Source organism: Saimiri boliviensis, chromosome 8 (genome assembly GCF_048565385.1).
Source record: "Saimiri boliviensis isolate mSaiBol1 chromosome 8, mSaiBol1.pri, whole genome shotgun sequence".
NCBI classification, from domain to species: domain Eukaryota; kingdom Metazoa; phylum Chordata; class Mammalia; order Primates; family Cebidae; genus Saimiri; species Saimiri boliviensis.
Window position 1 is genome coordinate 96472299 of NC_133456.1, and position 22877 is coordinate 96495175.

General features: G+C 37.3%; 1 protein-coding gene across 9 annotated transcripts in view; it reads right to left on the minus strand.

Annotated features, from left to right (window-relative positions):
- The window catches only part of MYO3A (myosin IIIA), a 235110-nt gene that overhangs the window by 159385 nt on the left and 52848 nt on the right, over nt 1–22877 (minus strand). For 7 of the 9 annotated variants that reach the window (XR_012518908.1, XM_074404907.1, XM_074404908.1 and 4 more), the window contains 4 exons: nt 12021–12097; nt 9363–9508; nt 6808–6873; nt 2113–2268 (listed from right to left, as the gene is read on the minus strand). Coding sequence is in view for 8 of the 9 variants with exons in the window: in XM_074404907.1 (XP_074261008.1) it covers nt 2113–2268; nt 6808–6873; nt 9363–9508; nt 12021–12097 (445 nt within the window). In the remaining variant the exon portion in view is untranslated. Of the gene's footprint in view, nt 1–2112; nt 2269–6807; nt 6874–9349; nt 9509–12020; nt 12098–22877 lie in introns of those variants that run through there. The other 2 variants (XM_074404910.1, XM_074404911.1) reach the window with 2 other exon arrangements.

Here is a 22877-nt window from a genome sequence, read left to right on the forward strand (position 1 = left end):
GCAGGCCAAATTGTTAGCTTGTAAGTAGGGTAATATCTCAGATCCTTCACAGTTCTTGACACTGAACATTCTACACAATGTGAATATACCTCAATTTCTGGTGATTATTTGTTGTTTGTTTTGGGAAGAATGAGGTTGCAGCAGATTATGAAACAACATTCACACAAAGATAAAAAGATGGGCATGGACAACCTATGATTAGCTCCTCATTATAAACTACATATTTACTTCTTTCTTTTTGCCATTTAATTCTTCCTCATTAAAGGTCTGTGTCTGCAGCAAAGGTGTAAACTCAGACAAGGATTATTATCTTTCAAAATCATCCACAATCAGTCCATTTACTCCTGTGAATTAAAGCTTAGGCTTTAAGATCAGAATTTGAATCTTTGCTAAATTATTTATTACTTGTGCAGCCTTGGACAAGTTAATTAACCTCTGCAAACTTCAGTTTTTTTCAGCTGTGACAATTGGTTATCAAAAAATGTTTTCCTCAGACTTGTAAAATCACATAACATAATAAAGTCCTAACACAAAATCTGGCACATAGGAGGCATTAAACAAATAGGAATTAAATGTGTACACTCACAACAGAAATTTAAATAAGTCATATCCTGTTCACTTCTTCCAACTCCCTAAATAGTGATATGCTCCTGGGATGAAACAAATAGAATTCTCAAGAATAGTTAAATTATAAATTTAACTTTAATAACTTTTTGACTTAATAGTACCAATGATAGGAATTTATCTTAAGAAAACAGTAAGAGATTAATGTACAACTCTGTTCATTACACAGTTACTTGATAGAGTAAAAACAATTAGTAACCAACAAAATGTCTGGAATTATTTAAATTAATCATTAAATTGTTGGGCAACAGAATGGTATCTGGCCATTAGAATTTCATGTTAGGAGAATGTTTATTTACATGGATATTCACTAGTCAGTGAAAGAAGATAGTCTCTGGGACACATATAAATACTATTCCTATTTTGTTTTAAAATAAGCCTGTAATCCCAGCCTTCTGAGAGGCTGAGACAGGTGGATCGCTTGAACTCAGGAGTTCAAGACCAGCCTAGGCAACACAGCAGAACCCCATCTCTATTAAAAATACAAAAATTAGCCAGGCATGGTGGTGCATGCCTGTAGTCCCAGCTACTTGGGGGGCTGACGCAGGAGGATCATTTAAACCCGGGAGATCGAGGCTACCTACAGTGATCAGAGATGGTGCCACTGCACTCTAGCCTGGGTGACAAAGTGAGACTCTGTCTCAAAAAAAAAAAAATTATATCTAGCAAGAAGATGATATTAAAATGTTACAGATTAAAATGTTATAATTGATTAATTTTACATTGTATATTTCTCTGTAACTTTTAGATTTCATAAAATAAACGTATATTCTATTTAAAACCCCAACAGGAAGTACAAAAATATTTAAAATGATCTTTAAACATAACTTAATCAAGGGAAATGAACAAATAGTGTCAAAAGGTCTTTCAAGTTTTATGTTCTTTTTTAAATCCCAAATCTAAGATATCTTACTTGATAGAAAAGCAGAAAATACATGAAAACATACCAAAACAAAAATGATTTTTTGACATTTACATTTTTTGTTCTTACAAAGTTGTTTAAATAGTGCTGCTTGTCACACCTATAATCCCAGCATTTTGGGAGGCTGAGATGGGCGGATCACAAGGTCAGGAGATAGAGATCATCCTGGGTAACATCCCGTCTCAACAACAACAACAACAAAATAGTCGGGTGTGGTGGCACATGCCTGTAGTCCCAGCTACTCAGGAGACTAAGGCAGGAGAATCACTTTAACCCGGGAGGCGGAAGTTGCAGTGAGCCGAGATTGCACCACTGCACTCCAGGCTGGGTGACAGAGCGAGACTCCATCTCAAAACAAACAAACAAACAAATGAAACAAAACAAAACAAAAAAGTGCTGCCTGTAATTTTACCAATATTGAGATGCGACTCAACAGGTGACATTCACTTTTTGTGTAAGTCCCCACTACTTCGAATTTTGTTCACCTTAAAAACTAATGCATTGTTAAACTATTCAAAATCTTTCAATAATCTCTGGATTTTGGAGTCAAGATATTATTTGTTTACCTGGACTTTTCTGTGCCTCCCATGCACTGATGGATGCCAATAAATTCCATTAGTTGTTTTTGTAACATCAAATCTTTGCCCTCAATTTGAGTAATAAATTTATGCTGTAAAAGATCTGACACTGTTGGACGCTTTTCATAATCTTTAGTCAAGCACCTGCACTGGCAAAAAAGAACATGCAATTATTAAGTTAAGTTAGAGTTTTGAAACTGTTATTCATATTCCTAAAAACTAGTCTAACAGGCCAGAGCAATGTGCCTCACAAATGCTCAGCCCAAGCTTAAAATATATTAATTGCAATTTTTATTTTCTCAAAAATATCAAACTGCAATATGATGAAATAAATGTTTGTGAAAGTACACACATCTGTGAGTGATTAAGCTGCAGTGATACCAACTTTCAACTAAATAGCACTTCTGTAGACTCCCAGCAAGGATTACTACATAAGTGATAATTAAAATGTCTCCTCTACAAAGGCTCCTTTACAAGTCAGTAGCTACAGATAAATGACAACGAAGTTATTATAGTTTTAATGCTTACCTAAAATTAAAACAAACATTGCAGTTTCCCTTCAGGAATGCTTTTAAAGGCTTTGGAATTGATCTGTTTCTATGTGATAAAACCGCTAAGCCATTTGAGAAGGCTATTCAGCTAAGGATGTTTAAGTTTCATGTCAATAGGTATTTTTTGAGATCATACAGCAAATATACTAATGGATGTTATAAAATCTTCATAGATTCTACCGGAGCATATTCATGAGAAAGGATAGGGCTGGTGAGAGCACCTGAAACAACAGCACAGGAGGAGTATTTGATCAAACGTAGAATGTTTAATCAGCTGTGACAGCTGACTTCAAATATTTAAAAGGATTCAACTAGTTATCAGTGGTCACAAGGGGTAAAAGACCTTGAATTGGTTGGTGGAATCAAGGCAGAAAACTAACAAAGATATTCATGACCTTAACACTTGACCAAATGGATCCTATAGACATCTACAGAATTCTCCACCATAAAACAACAGAATATGCTTTCTACTCATCTGCACATGGCACATACTCTAATATTGTCAGTGAGGTGTTAAAAGTTTCCCATTATTATTACGTGGTTATCTAAGCCCCTTTGAAAGTTTCTAAGAACTTGCTTTATGAATCTGGAGACTCCTGTGTAGGGTGCATATGTATATTTAGGATAGTTAGCTTTTCTTGCTGAATTGAGCCCATTATGTAATGCTTCTTCATCTCTTTTGACCTTTGTTGGTTTAATATCTGTTTTCTCTGAAATTATAATATCAACCCTACTTTTTTCTATTTTCTGTTGGCTGGAGATAGTTTTCTCCAGTTGTTTACTTTGAGTCTATGAGTATCATTTCACATGAGATGGGTCTCTTAGTATACCATTAGGTTTTGCTTCTTTATCCAACTTGATCCTTTGTGTCTTTTAATTGGGGCATTTAGCCTGTTTACATTTAATGTTAGTGTTGGCATGTCTGAATTTCATTCTGTCATCATGTTGTTAGCTGATTATTATGCAGACTGGTTTGTGTGGCTGCTTTCATTGTCACTGGTCTATGCATCTAAGTGTGTTTTTGTAGTGGCCAGTAATTGTCTTTCCTCTCCACATTTAGCACTCCCTTCGGGACCTGTTATAAGGGAAGCCTGGTTGTAATGACCCCCCTTAGCATTTGCTTGTCTGAAAAGGATCATATTTCTCCTTTGCTTATGGAGCTTAGTTTGGCTGCATATCAAATTCTTGGTTGAAATTATTTTGTTTAAGAATGCTGAACATAGGCCCCCAATCTCTTCTAGCTTGTAGAATTTCTGTGAACAGGTCATCTGTTAGCCTGATGGGGTTCCCTTGTAGGTGATCTGCCTCTTCTCTTCACCTGCCTTTAACATTTTTTCTTTCATTTATACCTTGGAGAATCTGATGACTATGTGACTTGGGAAATACTTGTTGCATAGTATTTTGCAGGTATAATATTTTGCAGGGGTATTTTTCTTCTCTGTATTTCCTGAATTTGAATGTTGGTCTCTCTAATGAGGTTGGGGGAAATTTTTATGAACAATATCCTGAAATATGTTTTCCAAGTTGCTTGGTTTCTCTTTCTCTCTTTCAGGGACACCAATGAGTTGTAGATTTGGTCTCTTTACATAATACCAATTTTCTCACAGATTTTGTTCAGTCTTCCTTACTGCTTTTTCTTTATTTTTATCTGACTGAGTTACTTCAGAGAGCCTGTCTTCAAGCTCTGAGGTTCCTCAGCTTGGTTGATTCTGCTGTTAACACTTGTGAGTACATTATGAAATTCTGGTAGTATGTTTTTTAGCTCTTGTCAGATCAGTTTGGTTCTTTCTTATAATGGCCATTTTATCTATCAGCTCCTGTATTGTTTTATTGTAATCCTTAGATTCCTTGGATTGGACTTAGACTTTCTCCTATATGTCAATGATCTTTGCTCCTATCCACATTCTGTTTCTGACACTTCAGCCATTTCATCCAGTTAAGAACCATTGCTGGGAGGCTAGTGTGGTCATTTGGAAATAAAAAGGTACTCTGGCTTTTTGCATTGCTGTTCTTTGGTTGAGTTGTCATGTTTTGTTTTTTGTTTATTTTTGCTTTGTTGATTTTATCTTCCTTGATGCACTTGGGGGTTTGATTATGGTAGAAGGTAGGATTAGTAGACTGCCTTCAGACCACTCCTGGGTCTTGGAGGAGCCCTCTCCAATTACTGTCTCCCTGGCTGTGTTTATTTTGTTGGGTATTTTGGTCCATGAGGCTCCCTCAGGCAGAGGCTTCAGTTGGCAGAAAAGCTGTACCTTTGCGGGGTTGGCCTAGTCTGCTGTCCATGTGCTTCCAGGGTAAACATGGTGTTGTGCCTGCCCACAAAGTTCAGCCAGATATGGGACCCCTGGACTGGAAGCTCTAGTAGGTGTGGCCCTTCTGGGTGTGAGAAATAGGGGTGGATGGAGTTGCCCACCCTGCTGTACAGGTATTGCCAGGGCAACAGGAGGCTGTGCCTGTTGGGAAATTTAGACAAAGATAGGACTTCTAGGCTGGAAGCTCACCTGGCTATACCAGTGGCAGGAATGGGTGGGGACACCTTCCCTGTCACCTGGGTGCTTTCTGGGAAAACAGGAGACTGTGCCCACTGGCTGAGTTCCCATAGAAGCAAGACAGCTGGGCCAGAAGCTCTAGCAGACACTGCCTGCCTGGCTATCCATGGTGGGTGGGTTGGGTCACCAGTGCTGTCATCCAGATGCTTCCTAGCACAACAGAAATTTCCCCCCCCTTTAGCTGAGTCTATATAGAATTAGGACTGCTGGAATAGAAGCTCTAGCAGGCGTTGCCTGTCTGGCCACCAGTGGTGGGGGTGGGGTGGGGTTGCATGCTCTGCCATCAGGAAGCTGTGCTCTTTGAGTTCATACCAAAATAGGATCACTGGGCTAGTAGCTGGTGCTGAGCCCTATCCAGCAAGGGAGTGTGAGGCAATCTCTCCTGGACACTGCATCTGTAGCCTCTATTGAGATTACGTTGCTGGTGCTGGTTTTTTCCAGGGCCTAAAGCTTGTAGAGGCCCTTGGACTCAAGAGTTGCCCCCATAAAAGGTCTGGGTAGCTCTCCACTTCAGTCTAGAAGCATGGTGGGAGGACTTATGGGGCCAGGGAGATTCTCACATTCCCAGTCTTGCACAGATCTTGGTGGAAAGCATGAATCCCCCTGGGGCTCTCACTCATTCACCCTTTTTATTGTGTTGAAGAGGCTCTCCTGGCTCTGAGCTAAGCCCAGAGAGGCTGGTGCCCAGCTTGCCTCTCACTGCTCTCTTCGTCTCCCTGCTGCATTGACATCCTGATGTGGTTTCTCAGATGACTGGTTGCAGGTTCAGTATTCAGCAGCCTTTTGTTTCTTCTCTGTGACAGTGACGCACAAGAGCTGCTTCTAGTCTGCCATCTTGGCCCAATCCCCAGATATTCTTGATAAGAAAACAGTTATAGTGCTATGTATGAATGTGGCTATTCCTCTACTTTTTTTGCCCTTCCTACATTTTCTGAGTACGGTTTGGCCCACCAAAGCTTAACAACCCCTCTCTCTCATTTCCAACCAAGGGTCATCCCTTACCTTATTTATTTAAGCTGAAGACAAAATAAAAATTGCAATGAAAGGTTTGTGGGACAGATTTTTAGAAATGGTTGACTCCTAGTTTCTAGTCAATTGTCCATAGGTACTGTACTTGTGCTAAATAGTTTTCAAATTTAAAATGTTCACTGAATTTCGAATATATAAGGATTTTATAGATACAAGTATCTGATTCACTGATTGCAATGAAAATTCTTTGATTGCAATGAGAATTAGTGATGCAAATAAACGAATGGTTAAACAACTCATTAAATAGGTCCTGGTTGAGCAGGTGAGAGATGCTGAGGATGTAACTGCAAAACACAGGTGAACAGAAGAACATATCTATTGATGATAAAGGGTCCACAGAAGCTTGGCTATTGATAAGTGAATACACATGATCCTAAGGCCACTATCTGAGCAATGATAAAGTCACCCAATATTTAAAAGACATTATAGATGTTTCTTCTGAAGAAAATAATGGAAATATCTGGGGCTGTTTAACAGATAAGAAGAAATAGGAGGAGATTTAGTTATAGCAGGAGAGAATCTTTTTGGTTTTTTAAAAGACCGTTGTTACTCACTTGCTTATGAAGTCATTGAATTCTGCTGACCATAGCTCAGGCTGCCTTAGTTTTGGGGGTGGATTCCTAGAAAAATAAGAATCAATGTCAAATTCTGCATATTGGTCAGTCAGTGTAAAATGAGAGGCAGAGCCAGATAGACTAATGTATTATTAAAATGACAGGTTCTGCCAATTGTAATCAAGGATTCCATCTTTTTCCAATTCCAATACAGATAAATAGTTAATCATCTTTCTTTATACAAAAAGACACAATTTTTGTTTCTCTGAAAGCACTTAAATATGACCTAAATTTTTCAAACTGTTAATTTTTTTTTATTTTTTTTTAATCCTCTCACCTCATCCTCCCAAGTAGCTAGGACTACAGGTGGGTGTGCATTACCAAGCCCGACTAATCTTTTTTTTTTTTTTTTTTTCTCTCTCTCTTTTAAAGAATCTTATTGTTTTTACCTAGCTCTAGGAAACATCAGTACTTAACAGAACAGAAACAACAGATCCTGGGGAAAAGGTTTTTTTCCTGTGAGTTCCACTGAAGTCTCTGAGGAACATCCAGGGAACACAGAAGTGGAATGTTTGGAATATGGAGGAAAGTGTGCCCGGGAGTGGCACGGTAGAATGCCCTTATGAGTTGTTGTTCTGTTGTTACTGGACACATGGCAGGAAACACATTACAAAGTGTTACAAAGGTAAGGAACCGAAAACTATTGTTAGCGATAAAGCTCTGAATACAACTTTAACAATTTTGTTAATTCCTTTCAGTTTGAGCTGAACAAACGTATTTTTTTGGCACATTTGTTGAATACAAAGGAACATCAGTTGAAAATGAGGCTGATCTAACTCTGTAATCAAGCAACATTGATCAACCATGATAGTTGAATTTGCTGAAGTGCTGCTTTATGTTAATTCTAACAGCTCTTTGTTTTCATTAGTGAAATGGAAATACTTTGTCTTCGGTTCTGCATTACTCCTTAAATAGCTTATAATGAAATTAATGTACAGTTTGTACAGGCTCATTAAAGCAAAGTGCAGCTACTCATCTACCCCAGATCACGACTAAGCTCATTTCACAATCCTTAGGACAATTTTAAGATTGCTAATTTGCACATTAAAAGAAGTAATTCTTTTCTCCAGAAATGTTGTTTTGTTTCTTGTCCCCTTGAAAATTTCCTTTTATGAGATTTATTGGCTTGCTTTGAATAACAAAATTTGGATTATTTCAGAACACTCAGAACTGGGTAGCTTTTTGGATCCCCTTTTTCTATGTATCACCATAGTCAGTATTCTTGAAATTCCACTGGTGGTAGACATAATAAAGAAATAGCTAAGATGATGTAATTTCTAGAATTACTTTGCACATTGCCTGTTATCTCGGTACAATATCTATCAACAGTGTCATCCTTCCTTCATACGGCATTATCACCGAGAGTAATAACATCAGACTAAATACGATGGTTTAATCCACAATTAAAACAGCTGAGACAGTACAGAACTTCACTTTACATACTGAATGACAATAGGAGTGAGAAAATACAGATTTTTTTTCCTGCTTTCTCCATATTTAATGAAATGTCATGGATTTAGTATAGAGAAGGTTTTCCATTCTTTTCTGTAATGTTGTTTCTCCACTTACAAAATTAGCAGTATGTAAAGGATGATACATAGCCAAAGTATTATAATTTGGAATATATAGATAGGTCAAGAAATTCAAAGGTAAAATTAAAAATGAATTCAAATGCTTTAGTCTTATAATAATTTAGTTAGATGCCAAATATTCTAATGTCCTAGATCTCTGTCACCACAAGGTCTGTGTGTGCATTCCATCATAATTAAGGCAAAATCCTTAAAAAGGTATTTAAAAACAACACCTTTAATAAATGTGTTATTTTTTTACATTAGTTATCTGAAACATCTAGGGACTAACCACCACTCATAGAAAATAGTGTTTAAAGAAATTAGTAATAGAATAGCAGAGGAACATCTGTTGATACACACACAAAGAGGTGGGGCTATATAAATAGTCAAGTGCTTTCATGGCACCAAAAGAGGTTATTCTTCTAAATTTATTGCTTTATATTAATATATTCAAAATATTAACATGCTTAAAATCATTTTCTTAAGAAATTTTAAATATAATTTTCTTAATAATATTATTTTAAAGTTCTGAATGAAGGGAAGTTTTAGCAAGTAGTCAAAAATTACTAGATCGGTAGGCAAAGCTAAGCAAAACGCTTGCACAAGTTATGGACTATGATGCCTCATCGAGTCATTGGGGCATGGATAAAGAGTGGGAGGAACTGCTATTTTCTGAGATCAAATCCTAGCAAAAGAGAGAAAGACACAGTGATTATCAAGAGAAAGCTCTTACACTTAGACCAGGGAAATGCAACTACTGAACAAATACAATGTCTCAGAAGAAGCAGAATAATATTCCAGCCTCTTCTGCTCCCAACTTTGTGGGATATATCGGAATGTCTCCATGAAGAACATGATGAACACTCAGTAGATGGAGGAAGAAAAACCAGCTGTAGATACTGGACCCAATGTTAGTCATCTGACCTTGGTATTTTGAAGAGTGCTCTCATTGGATGCAGGTCAGCTAGCGGAGGATCTCCATCACCCAGCTCAATGGCTGTAATACCCAGGGACCAAGTGTCACATCTGGCATCATAAGTGGTATCCAATTGCTGTTCACACGCAATCACCTAGTAGAAAACCACACCACCAAAAGGTGAAGTTTGTAACCTTCACAAGTATGTAGGAAAATATTTAGAACAAAGCATTAAGTATTTAAACTGGTGAAGTTTGACAGCTACAATTAAAAATGAAGGCAGTAACTTAGAATGAGAATAAAAGATCAAATTATTATTGGTAGTAGTATTTTTGTTCTGTGAACAGATAATATGTTAGAAGGTTTACAAATATAAAAAAGAAGCCTATAAAAAGAAATATTTTTGAAAATATATATAAAAAAAGAGGAAAGATAAGGTGTTCCAAATGGAACGGCATGGGATCAAACGCACAGCATAAGATTGGGCAGTGGTAGTCATTCAATAAATATCTATTGAGGGAATGGGAAAAGATAAAGACTGTTTTCAAAGAATTAAAAGTGGAGGAAATAAAGGTAAATATTCTTGAGGGCTGTCTAGTCAGATGGCCTTGATCTCTACTGGCAACCAGAAGACAAGGCTACCCATGGGAGGAATAAGACAAGTTTGGAGGAATGCAAAAAGCTTTAAGCCACTAATAAAAGAAAACTGAATAAAAATAAACCCTGATATGGTTTTACCAACAGCTTATCTGAGGCCACCCTAAATTTGTTTTTAAAACTGCAACCAGGTTTAAAAACATGTCACTAATCAAAAGATATAATTGAGAAAAAAGGAAAAAAGAGGAATTTGTTTTTGTAATATTGTAAGATTGCATAATATAAAGTATTGCATTGATTACTTCCCAATTTAGTTCTAAATGTGTAAGTACAAATACAGATTGATTGTGAATGGTAATTATTAACATCAATAATCACAAAAAGAAAATTCAACTTTACATTTTAAGAACCATTTTTTACATTTTTAAAATTTTATGTTTTGTGCATGACAACCCACAAGAAAAATAAAAAATAATTTTGGGATGATGGCAGATTAGAATTGTGTCATTTAAATACAGTACCATAAAATGATATATAAAGTGAAAAATCTAAGGCCCTTTTTGGAATGATATTTCACCTTCTGATTTCACTTAATATCAGGCTTAACCCATTTAAAAAAAATTTTGTGTGTGGGCACATTAGAATTTAGTTGGTAACATTTACACACATGTCATCCAGAAAAGGTGACTCCTTCATAAATAAATCTTTATTCATATCTGACACTAATGGCAATGACAGGAAATGGTTTCATTATAAGCATATCAGTGTGATTAAAAAAATAAAAAGAAGGCAATGATAAACAAAACATATAGAACAACAGTCACTCTTGAGAGGAGTTAATGGGTTGGAATAGAAGAAGAGACAAAGTCCAGTGCATGCTCTTGGTAATATACTGGTTTAGGCTTCGGTGACTCTTGAAAACGTTTTCCCTCAAACTATTTTAGCAGTTTATCTGCAACTTCCCAAAGGTAATGCTGAAAAGAGTTTACTAAAGCTGAGCATAGTCCACACGCAGAGTGACTCAACACAGGAACCTGCCACATAGGTTAATGGACCTGAATCTGATAAAGGTTAGGGGTTCTCCTAATGTTATATTTCTATTACAATTTTATTTTATTTAATTAATTTATTTATTTTTTGAGACGGAGTTTCACTCTTGTTACCCAGGCTGGAGTGCAATGGCGCGATCTCGGCTCACTGCAACCTCCGTCTCCTGGGTTCAGGCAATTCTCCTGCCTCAGCCTCCCGAGTAGCTGGGACTACAGGCACGCGCCACCATGCCCAGCTAATTTTTTTTTGTATTTTTAGTAGAGACGGGGTTTCACCATGTTGACCAGGATAGTCTCGATCTCTTGACCTCGCGATCCACCCGTCTTGGCCTCCCAAAGTGCTGGGATTACAGGCGTGAGCCACCGCGCCCGGCCTTCTATTACAATTTTAAAAGAGAATGTAAATATCATTAGTACAGATGCATGCTAAACAGCTAAATTTAATGAAGAATCAAAGCTGGAAGTAGTTTCTCTTTACCTCATCTGATTCACTCATTCTATCTTTCGTTGATTCATGTGTTCATTCGCAGCCCATTTATTGACTACCTCCCAGGTACCTCCTCACATAGCAAAAATCTCACATAAAAATAACACAACTGACAGTTTCCTCTGTTATATTCCAAAATGCTTACGGAGATAGAGTACACATAAAAAGGAAAGTCGGCTGGGCACGGTGGCTCAAGCCTGTAATCCCAGCACTTTGGGAGGCCGAGGTGGGTGGATCACGAGGTCGAGAGATCGAGACCAACCTGGTCAACATGGTGAAACCCCGTCTCTACTAAAAATACAAAAAATTAGCTGGGCATGGTGGCGCATGCCTGTAATCCCAGCTACTCAGGAGGCTGAGGCAGGAGAATTGCCTGAACCCAGGAGGCGGAGGTTGCGGTGAGCCGAGGTCGCGCCATTGCACTCCAGCCTGGGTAACAAGAGCGAAACTCCATCTCAAAAAAAAAAAAAAAAAAAAAAAAAGGAAAGTCAGACAGGATCAGCTATTATGTTCGTCTCCCTCAAAACTCTGACCTCAGGAGCCATCCAAAATGGTGTTCCTACGGATGTGTTCCGACGATGCCGGGTACTGGTGAGCTGTGCAGACACACCTGGAGGAAGAGACAAATGTACTTTTTGCATTAAATACTCATATAAAGAGCTTTCAATTGCTATATTAAAATTCTATTTCCTCAAACCTGCCAGTGGACCTAACTTCACATTAAAGGATCCTAAATCAGGATTTCTGCAAAACCAAAAAACAGAATGGTTCTCCTATTTTCTTTCTCAACTCCAAATCCTGCTCCTTCCTAAAGCCCCATTTCAAGTCTTAATTCCCCCATGCTGGCTTTTAATCTGCTTCAGTTATACTGATCCCTATTTCTATCTTCCACATTGTAAACAATTTTACATATTTTGGCATGTAACTGTTATTTGAATGGTGTGCTTCCTCTCTGCCCTATTCTTCTCCCTCCCCACTAACAAATTCCAGTGAATTTGAGAATGTCCTACATGATGTTATGCACATAGTAGGTGACTTATGAATCTTCATAAATTATTTTTCATCTACCAACCCTGGCAAATCACACCTTATCTGACTGAAAGTTTCAAATCAACTATATCTATTTAAACCAACACCACTAACAGAATAAATACTCTTCCTCTAGAGAGATTACAGACTAAAGAACTGTAACAAAGAGGTATAACCAATTATTTCAGTCATGTCCTTTGATTAATTTTACCTTGTTAGACCACTCATAACTGACCTTGAAGAGAATTAGGAGTACAGTTTCTTTTCTCGATTTTCACACTCCTGCTCCTCACACAAGGAGTCCTGGTGATCTGACTGTACAGACCTTTCACCTTGCTCAGGACTTGATAGGTTAAACCCAAATCATGGGCTTTCATTACCTGATTTTCCTGCTTTGAAAAGTACCTCCTCAAAGTCACATTAATTTTAGGCTCTGGTTGCATATCTTATAAGCCAAGTAGAAGAAAGGTACTAATGGAGATTTGAAATGGAGATGTATTATATTTCTCCAAGATGGCATTCAACTTTTACCAGGAAATTCAAAGCCCATATGCAACCAAATGAGTGTTTCAGTATTGGAAATATACTTGGGCAGAGGAGTGAGGAGTGTAACATTAAAAACAGGACACATACTCAACGATGAACAAGTGACAGAGGAAAGAATTTACTGTATTTTATGTTTTTTGAGTGCATGCAATGACTGCTAAGACTCAAGATCATTTAAGTAACACAATCAAGTAGTTTCACAGCTAGAAGATAACTTAATGGTCATAAATTCTAACTTGCTCATTTTCAGGTTAGCAAACTTAAACTGGAAAGGAAAGTCACTCTCCTGAGGACAAATGAGATTTTTACTTAGTGTAAATTCCCACGAGAAAAATAGCTAAGAAGATAGAAAAATGCAAAATGATTGACAAAAATTAATTTAAAAGGCAACAGGGATCCAAAGCATGGGTTCAGGAGACCTAGGAAGTAAAGAAGATTAGGAAAATCATCTTGTCTACAGAGTAGCTGAAGGAATAAATCACCAAGTAAACAGTTACATAATCATCTCAAGAGAGAAACAGCTGATAGACGGAAAATTCCAGGCAGAATGTTGGGATAGTGAGAATATATGACAAGGAAAAAGAGGTCAAAAAGGACCAAGGCTGAACAGGAAACACTCTAATAGAAAAGGCAATAATCTATTAAAAGTCAAAGCCACAGGAACGTGGTAGAGGTTTATGTAAATGCTTCTTCAGTCTTTTGCTTTGCTAGGGAATTTTCAGGCTATTTTAGTTCTGTCCAGCAAGGCTTCCTGGGCTATTCCATGGCTGTACAGCAACCCCATTCCCTGTTACGTAAGTCCTATTTCTAGGGAGAGAAATACGCAGGCTTCATCCTCGTAGTCAAGAAAACTCTTAGGGTCTTAGGAAGACAGCAGAAACATCAAATATGTGCTTTTCAGTGTGGCTCAAATAGACCAGACAGCTTCTGGGAACTCACTTTACTATAACCCTTGACATCTCAGTAGAGCAGAGAGAAAAGCATGTTTTGTCATTGTTAATAACAAAATAGGAATGAGAACTGAAACTATAAAAATATACAGTTTTGTTAATATAAAGGGGTCTTAAATTGTGTTATACCATCATATTATTATTTTGTTGATGAGGTTAAGACAGTGTGATAGCTAATTTTATGTGTCAACTTAGGAGGGCCATGGCTATTTTAGGTCACCCAAGAAGGCTTCCTAGACTGTTCCATGGCTACACAGCAATCCCATTCCCTATTCCGTAAGTCAAACAGTATTTGGTAAGACTGTATTCTAAATATTTCTGTGAAAGTGGTTTTGAAATCAGATTAATATTTAAGTTGGTGAATTTTTTTAAGTTAAATAAGTCTTTTATATTGATGTACAGTAACAAGCAAAAGTTTTACTCTCCAATTTCTGAAAATTATATGAAGTTTAAAACCCAAGGAAAAAGGCATGGCGTGAGTGCTCTACAGATAGACCTACAGTATTTTAGAGCAAATATTATTAAAGCTACTTCTACAGGAAATCATTTTACACAGATATTGTATGTGAAATGAATACTATTAATTGCTCACCCTTCCTTTTTTTTTTTACCTTTTCTTTTTTGCTTTTGTTTTTTAAAGATGTCACATATGACCTAGGGAACTTTATCATCAAAATTTAGTCTCTCATAGTCCCTCTAGCTTCCCCTTCCTGTCCACTTAAGAAAAGAAAAATGTAAACCACAAAGTCCCACTTCAGTCAAAATTTTCATTTTAGCCTTTCTTCCTGCAGACCTACACAAACCCAGGCAAGATTAGTCAACAGGGGTTCAGATTAGGAATAAAGTTTTAAAATGTCAGACAGGTTTCACCCAAAATCCAAGCGTGGCAACAACTATCCCAAGAGGCTGGGGGGTAGGGTGAAGAGGCGACACTGGGAAGAGAGGAGTAATACATGTGCTGGAGACTGAAATAAAAGAGGTGCAGTTGTGTCACCAGTGGAGAGGGCTGCTGGTTTCTGGCCTCCACTTCCTCCATGGGTAGAGGCTCTCTGGGAGGGCCATGGTGCCCTCTGGTGCTGAAGGGGTAATGTAGTCACAGTGACAAAGATTACAGAGCACTAAGTTGCTTCTGCAAACTGTTATTGCTTTTCCTTTCGTGATTTGGCACTTAAGGCTTAAGCCAGTAATAAAAGACATCTACTAACAAAATATAGGACTTTGTTATGCATGGTAAGTGGGCTATAAAATCTGGGGCAGAGTTTCAGACCAGAAGAAGCTACTGACAAATTGACTTGTCCTTACCTTAGGTGGAGTAATGAGAGGGAGAGAATGGGGCATTCCAAGGTTTTAGGGGAAAAGGAATTGAGCTTAACTTTGTTAATGTAGGGGTTGTGGGGAATCGGATGGGTAGGGAGATGAGGGTATGGGATGTGGGTGGGAGGTAGGTAGTAGAGTAGGCAGGGGTCCCTCCCTACCCCAGTGTGGTCATCTGAGCTGGAAAGTCTGCTGAAAATGGGCAGGTGTCTCGAGTTGTCCAAGGCGGGGGAGTCTAAGCCACTGTGGCTGCTGCTGGAGCTGCTTCAGATAACCTTCAGACAACCCTCCTGTTAATGTGGTATCTTACATTGATTTATTTTTGTATGTTGAACCATCGTCATTCCAGGAATAAATCTCACTTTTACTTGGTGTGTGGTTTATAATCCTTTTAATATACTGCTGAATTTGGTTTGCTAAAGTTTTTGAGAGTTTTTGTATCCATATTCTTAAGAATTGTTCTGTGGTTTTCTTTTTCATAGTGTCTTTGGCTTTGATATGAGGGTAATGCATGTGTTACACAATAAGTTAGGAAGTGTACCTCCTTTTCTTTTTTTGGAAAAGTTTAAGAAGGATTTATGTTAGTTTTTCTTTATTGAGCTTTTCCAATTCACAGCCTGTATGCAGCCCAGTACAGCTTTGAATTTGGTTGAACACAAATTCATAAACTTTCTTAAAACTTTTTTTTTTTTTTTAGCTCATCAGCTATCATTAATTAGCATTGGTGTATTTTATGTGTGATTTTGGCCATTATTTCTTTGAACTATTTTTTGCGGCTGTTATAAAAGTGATTGAGTTCTTGATTTGATTCCCAGCTTGGTCATTTTGGTGTATAGCAGTGCTACTGAAGTGTGCATATTGATTTTGTAACCTGAGACTTGTCTGAATCTGTTTATCAAATCTAAGAGTGTTTGGAGGAGTCTTTAGGATTTTCCAGGTATACAATCATATCATCTGCAAACAACCAAATTTGACTTCCTCTTTTCCAATTTGGATGACCTTTATTTCTTCCCTTGCTTAATTGCTCTGTAATTCCCGAACTATGTTGAATAGGAGTGGTGAAAGTGGGCATACTTGTCTTGTTCCTGTTCAGGGGGAAAGCTTTCAACTTTCCCCCATGATGTTGACTGTGTGTTTTTCATACATGGCTTTTATTATTTTGAGATAGGTGCCTTCCATGCCTAGTTTGTTGAGAGTTTTTATCATAAAGGGATGATGGATTTTGTTAAATGCTTTTTCTGCATCTATTGAGATGATCATAAGGTTTTTGGTTTTAATTCTGCTTATGTGATTTATTACATTTATTGACTTGTGCATGTTAAACTTTCCTGCATCCCGGGAATGAAAACCACTTGCTTATGATGAATTATCTTCTTGATGTGCTGCTGGATTCAGTTAGTTAGTATTTGGTTGAAGATTTTTGCATTAATGTTCATCAGGGAAATTGGTCTGTAGTTGTGTCCTTTCCAGCTTTTGGTATCAGGGTGATACTAGCTTCATTGAATGATTTAGGGAAGATTATTTTTTTCTCAGTCTTTTGGAATAGTTTCAGTGAGATTGGTCAATTCTTCTTTGAATGCCTGATAGAATTTAGTGAACATATCTAGTCCTGGACTTTTTTTTGTTGTTGACAGTTATAAAATTACTAATTCAATCTTGCTGTTTGTTACTGGTTTGTTTACGGTTTCTATTTCTTCCTGATTTAATCTAGGAGGATTGCACGCTTAAAGGAATGTGTCCATTTTCTCTACGTTTTCCAGTTTGTTGAAATAGTTTTTATTTAAATAATGTAAACTAAGTATACATATAATCATCTTTTTCTATTTTTAGACATAGTCTCACTTCCATCACCCAGGCTAGAATACAGTGGTGCAATCACAGCTCATTGCGGTTTCAATTTCCTGGGCTCAGGTAATTCTTCCATCTCAGTCTTCTGACTAGCTGGCACTAGAGGTGCATATTACCACACCCAGTTAACTTTATTTTGTATTTCTAGCAGAGACAGTGTTTCATCATGTTGCCAGTCTTGAACTCCTGGGCTCAAGCTATTCACCCACCTCTGCCTCCCAAAGTGCTGGCATTACAAGTGTGAGCCACTACCCTAGGCCAGAAACAATCATCTTTAATATGTAAATAGACCCTTGTGCCAGGGAGGCAGAGGTTGCACTGAGCCCAGAAATTGCACCACTGCATTTCAACCTGGGTGACAGAGTGAGATGTCAAAAAAAAAAAGAAAAGAAAAAAAGCCACAAAATAAGTAGAATGCTATATTTGACAATCTTACTTAATTAAATAGTATTTAACAAATAAATGCAAAACTCTTCAGTTAGTATATTTCAAAACCATTGTACATTTCTAGCAAATGGAATATTAAAGTGTGCCCTTCAGCAAGTCATTTTCCTTCTCTAGGCTTTTATTTTTGCATTGTTTAATTTAGGGGGCTGAAATAAATAAATGATTATCACTTTTGGATTAAAAACTACTTAGTGAATTTCACAGATGCTATATACTTTCAAACAAAAAATTCATATTCAGACATTTTGCATATAATAAGGATAAAAAATCTTTCGATGTTTCTGTACTTAATATACCAAATGATATTTAAGCTTCTCTCCAGCTTTAACATTCAGTCTCTACAGTGATTCAAGGTAACTGGCTCACTCCAATCACCTCTCCAATCAATAATCACATGATTTCTCTTGAAAATCCATCCTCTCTCCAGTCTTCCTGCCTATAGATCTTTTCCTTTAAGACTTAGTTCATATCTTATAATAAAGATAATTATATGGCTTTCTTTAAAGACCTCAACATCACAATGTTTGCCGCATTCTTCTTGGCTTTGGACATGTGAAATATGCACCAAGCTCTGTCTGTACGTACCATATAATCCTGGATGACTATGCACATGTGTACATATGTTCAGTACTGGACATTGGTTGTAGAGTATATAGCATACTTCTCATTCATGGTACACTATCATCACTGATATCTTGTCTTATTTTTCCATGTCCTTTTTGCCCCATTTACCTCTCTCATTTTTCTCTCTCCTGCCTATCATAATTTCTATTAACTTAAAGCTCTTCGGAGATTAAAATTTTAGAACTGCAGACTAAGATCTTTTAGTTCTAGTCCAAAACACTTGTTTTACAATTAGAAGAACTGAGGAACAAAGAAATCATTCTTAAAAACATAAGTCCTCTTGGTTCACCTATAGTTATCACATCATAGAAAAGCACACTTGGTAGTTTTTATTAAAATTTCTAGAGCTGTGTTGAAGTCAAACAAAGGAGGCTGGGGCTTCTGTTTTTCAGTGAACTTGATAGCAACATAAAAACTCCAGAGATGCTCTGCAGATCCATACCTGAGGAGTAGGGAAAAGAGACTGTTTCTTCGGTGAGAGAGTAGGAGGCAGGAAGCAGTCTTGGTTCTTGCCTTTCACTTATCTGTCCCAGATCCAGTCCCCTTGGCCCTGCTCTCTCACCTGTGAGACTGCCTTTTGTATTTTGCCTTTTTTTTGGGAGGTAGTTGGGGTGTCTAGTTCTTACAATGAAAAGGTTTTTGACTAAAACATACACCAGTATCTGTAATGTTAAACAGCTTAATTCAACATTAAAAAATGGTCAGTTTCGGAACTCTTCAGCCCACAGGTTCTGCTTCAATCATAAAACTCTAAAATAAAGAGTCCACTTATTCATGGTTCAACTTTATATAATAAGAGAATTATAAAGACCTTTTTTTTTTCCAAATAAGGTAAAGATCACCTCCTCAAAGTACAAAAATGTATTCTGGATGAGTAAAATGTTAATGTTTTGTATAGGTATGAGCATTAACAACTGCCAACTTTTAAAATGGTTTTCCTGTTTTTTTTTTCAGTATATTATTTCACTCTATAAAGTACTTGCTCTAAAATTTTCAAGATTTGTAACATTCAACTAATATGTATTACACACACACACACACACACACACACACACACACACACACAATTTCAACCTTAGAGAAAATTTGGCAAGAAAACTACAAAGTACGTTTTTTCCTGAACCATCTGAGAGTAAGGTGGGCTACATCATGCCTCTTCACTCCCATAATATTTGTTTGTAACTGCCACAAACAAGGATATTCCCCCACACAACCTTCAAAATCAGAAATTTTAACACTGATACATTTCTATCATCTAATCTACAGAACCCATTCAAATTTTATCAACTGTCCTAAAAATGTCCTTTACAACAAAAAGATCTAATCTGGGATTATGTGTTGCTTTTACTTGTCAAATCTCATTAATCTCCTTCAATCTGAAGGATTTCCTCAATCTTTTCTTGAATTTCATGAACTTTTTTTTTTTTTTTTTTAAGATTTCAGGCCAGTTGTTCTACAGACTGTTCCTGAATTTGGATTTGTTGTATATTCCCTCACAATTTTACTTTTGGCAGGAACATTACAGAAGTCATGTTGAGGTCTTCTCATTGCATCCTCTCAGGTGCTGTGTGGTTTGCATTCATCTTCTCATTATTCGTTATGTTTGCTTTGAGTACTTGATTAATGGTTGTGTCTGCCAGTCTTCTCCCCTGTAATCTTTCCCTCTTTCTTTTGTAATTAATTAGTATTTTGTGGAGAGATATTTTGAAACAATTAGGCTACCCTATTTCTAATCAAAACTTAACTCACTAGTTTTAGCAGCCATTGAAATTTTTGGATGAATTAATTATTACATTGATGGTTACCAAATGATGAATTCTAAAATTACACGATTACTTCTATCTTTACTCATCAGCATTCTTCTGTAAGGAAAAGCTTTTGCTTTTACCCATTCATTTACTTATATATGTATGTATGCCAGTATGGATTAATGGATATTTTATTGCATTCAGTGAATTAGTATCATTACCGGCAATATTAGTATTTTGGTGCTCAAACTGTCCCAGATACAGAGAATGAGAATTGCTTCAGATTAGCCAATCTGAAGCTATGAGTAAGTTCCAGGCTCATCTCATAGAGCCCTAAAATCAGCCTTTCTCCAAGAATCCTTGATTCCATTTAATTAAAAGGAATCATATTCAAAAAGAATTATATTTAAAAGCCAAAAGCTAAGTGCTAAATGTGCTCTCTTAATGCACTCTCTTAGTGGAATTAGCTAGGTAATATGTACATACACACACACACACACACACACACACACACACGCATTCACATATTTATTTTTGTATCTGTGTATATACATATATAGTAAAATAGTGAGTTCACATTGATATCTCCAATTCCAATCCAACATCACTGTAATTCTTTTCTCTATTAAGAAACCTGCCTCCCGCTGTCCTCAGTATATCTCCTGATGGTATCAAGTCTCCTTTAGGTAACCAATCTCCTCTTTCCACCCTGATCCCTATGCAGATGACTTTCTCATCTACATGAAGTTTGTCCCCATATAGGGTCATCCCGATCACTCTACATGGATGCGCTTCTCATTGCACTTGGGAACCCAACATTCCCTGCCAGCACAGACACCTTCCTCACCCCTCTCAGGCTCCAAACTGCCTACTGAGCTGCACCTGGACTCTGATGCTTGCTTGTCCAACCTAATGGCTTTTGTTTTAAATTATTCAGAAAGAAAGGAATGATTTAAGGGCACTTCATAGTTTTTAAGTTCGGTTGTACTGCCTTACTTGGTGCTAAAAAGTAGGTTATTAATAAACAAATCACAACTTCTCTTTGACCTACATTATGCATTGGGGATTTGGTCTAAAATTGGGCATGCAAGTAAGAGATTTAAAAACCATAAAATATTCTGTCATAAGAATGAGGTCTAAATAAATCACAAAAAGTACATTCTGTACTTTTGTATTGAAATATTAAATGTCCTATTAGAAATGAAGTTCCCCTGAGAGAAATCCATAGAAATGAGAACTAAGGGCTGTCTTTTAAATTTAGTCTCTTTCATCTTCTATTCAAAATAAGGATTTTTTTTTCCCAAACATTAGTTCACTTGCCTGAAGGGATCTATTTCCTGGGAAGTCATATTATTTATTGATTGATCATATGCCAGTGACAGCTAATTCATTTCATTAATAACATTTATAAGCTCGCTTGTCTTTTTGCTCTCTGAGGTGTCTGGTGATTTTTTGTAAAAGTATATCCCACTTAACAAAAAACTAAAAGGTTTTCTCAAAGGCTATATTTATAATAAGCATTAGCAAACTGAATCTTACTTTCAGTGTAATTAGATAGCTTCATTTGATATTAAAGTAATATTGAACTCACTCCAGCAGAGGGTTGTTGTTCTTGTTTTTGGCACCTCTTTTGGAAATTCAGATTTTCATTATTTAGCAACTATTTATTAAGCACCTACTATGTGTACAGCATTGAGCTACAGGCTGAGTAGGAATATTATCTCATAATAATGGTAACAGCCAGATTTTCTGAATTACAAAATATCAGTAATTATACTAAGTAGTTTGCCTCTAGAATCCCATTTACTCTTCACAGCAACCAATCTTAGGTGGTAGAGACTTTTTCACTCTTGTAGATAATCAGATTGATACACTTGGAGATTCTATGTGAATTTCTCATTGTCATACAATTACATGGCAAGTCCTCCCTTTCTTTCACTCATTCATTTATTAAGTACTTTCAGAATGTCAGCACTGTACTTGATTCTAGGGACAAAGTGATAGACCAGACAGAGAAACCTATAGCTTAGCAGAGAAAGCTCTCAAATAAAATATATGATTACAGTAAAGTCTGACAACTGGTTGGCTAAATGAAGTACAGGGTGTTGTGGAAAACTCAGGCAAACGGAAGTTAGCTGGGTGCAGAGGAAAGGGAAGGTTTCTATACAGAAAAACCATCATGTTTGTAACTGGTCAAAAAGTTCAGAATCTACTCTTACATACACAAAGAAATTGTAATTTCTTCATTTTGTCTATAACTATTACGACCTTTCCCCAGGCTCCTGCCCACTGGCTGGGAGAAAAAGAAAGCTCAGTCAAATTCAATAAATCTGTAAGTCCTTTTAGATAGGGTTCAGTCTCTCTTGAATAAAAGTGCTGCATTTCTCGGATGGCATCCCTCCTCAGAAAGGGTCTTGCTCTGTCACCTGGGCTACAATGCAGTGGTGCAATCACAGCTCACTGCAGCCTAGAACCCCTGGGCCCAAGCAATCCTCCCTCCTCATCCTCCTGAATAGCTGGGGCTACAGGTGCATGTGACCATGCTTGAGTAATTTTTCAAAATAAATTTTTGTAGAGACAGGGTCTTGCTATATTGCCCAATCTGGCCTCCAACTCCTGGGCTCAAGCAATCTCCTGCCTCATCCTTTCGAAGTGCTGGGATTACAGGCATAAGCCACCATGCCTGCCCCTCCTCCTTCTTATAAGATCTTGTGTGAGGGAGAAAAGAGAGGGTCCTTGGTCATGGTGGCTCTCTAGTGTCTGGGGCCATATGCTTTTGTCTGCCTAGCTTCTAGGTGCCCTACTGGCCACCTAGGCCATTGTCGGCCTCCAGGGAGCTCGTGCAGACAGGGCTTCCTGTGGCTCCTCCAGCAGATTAAGTCTC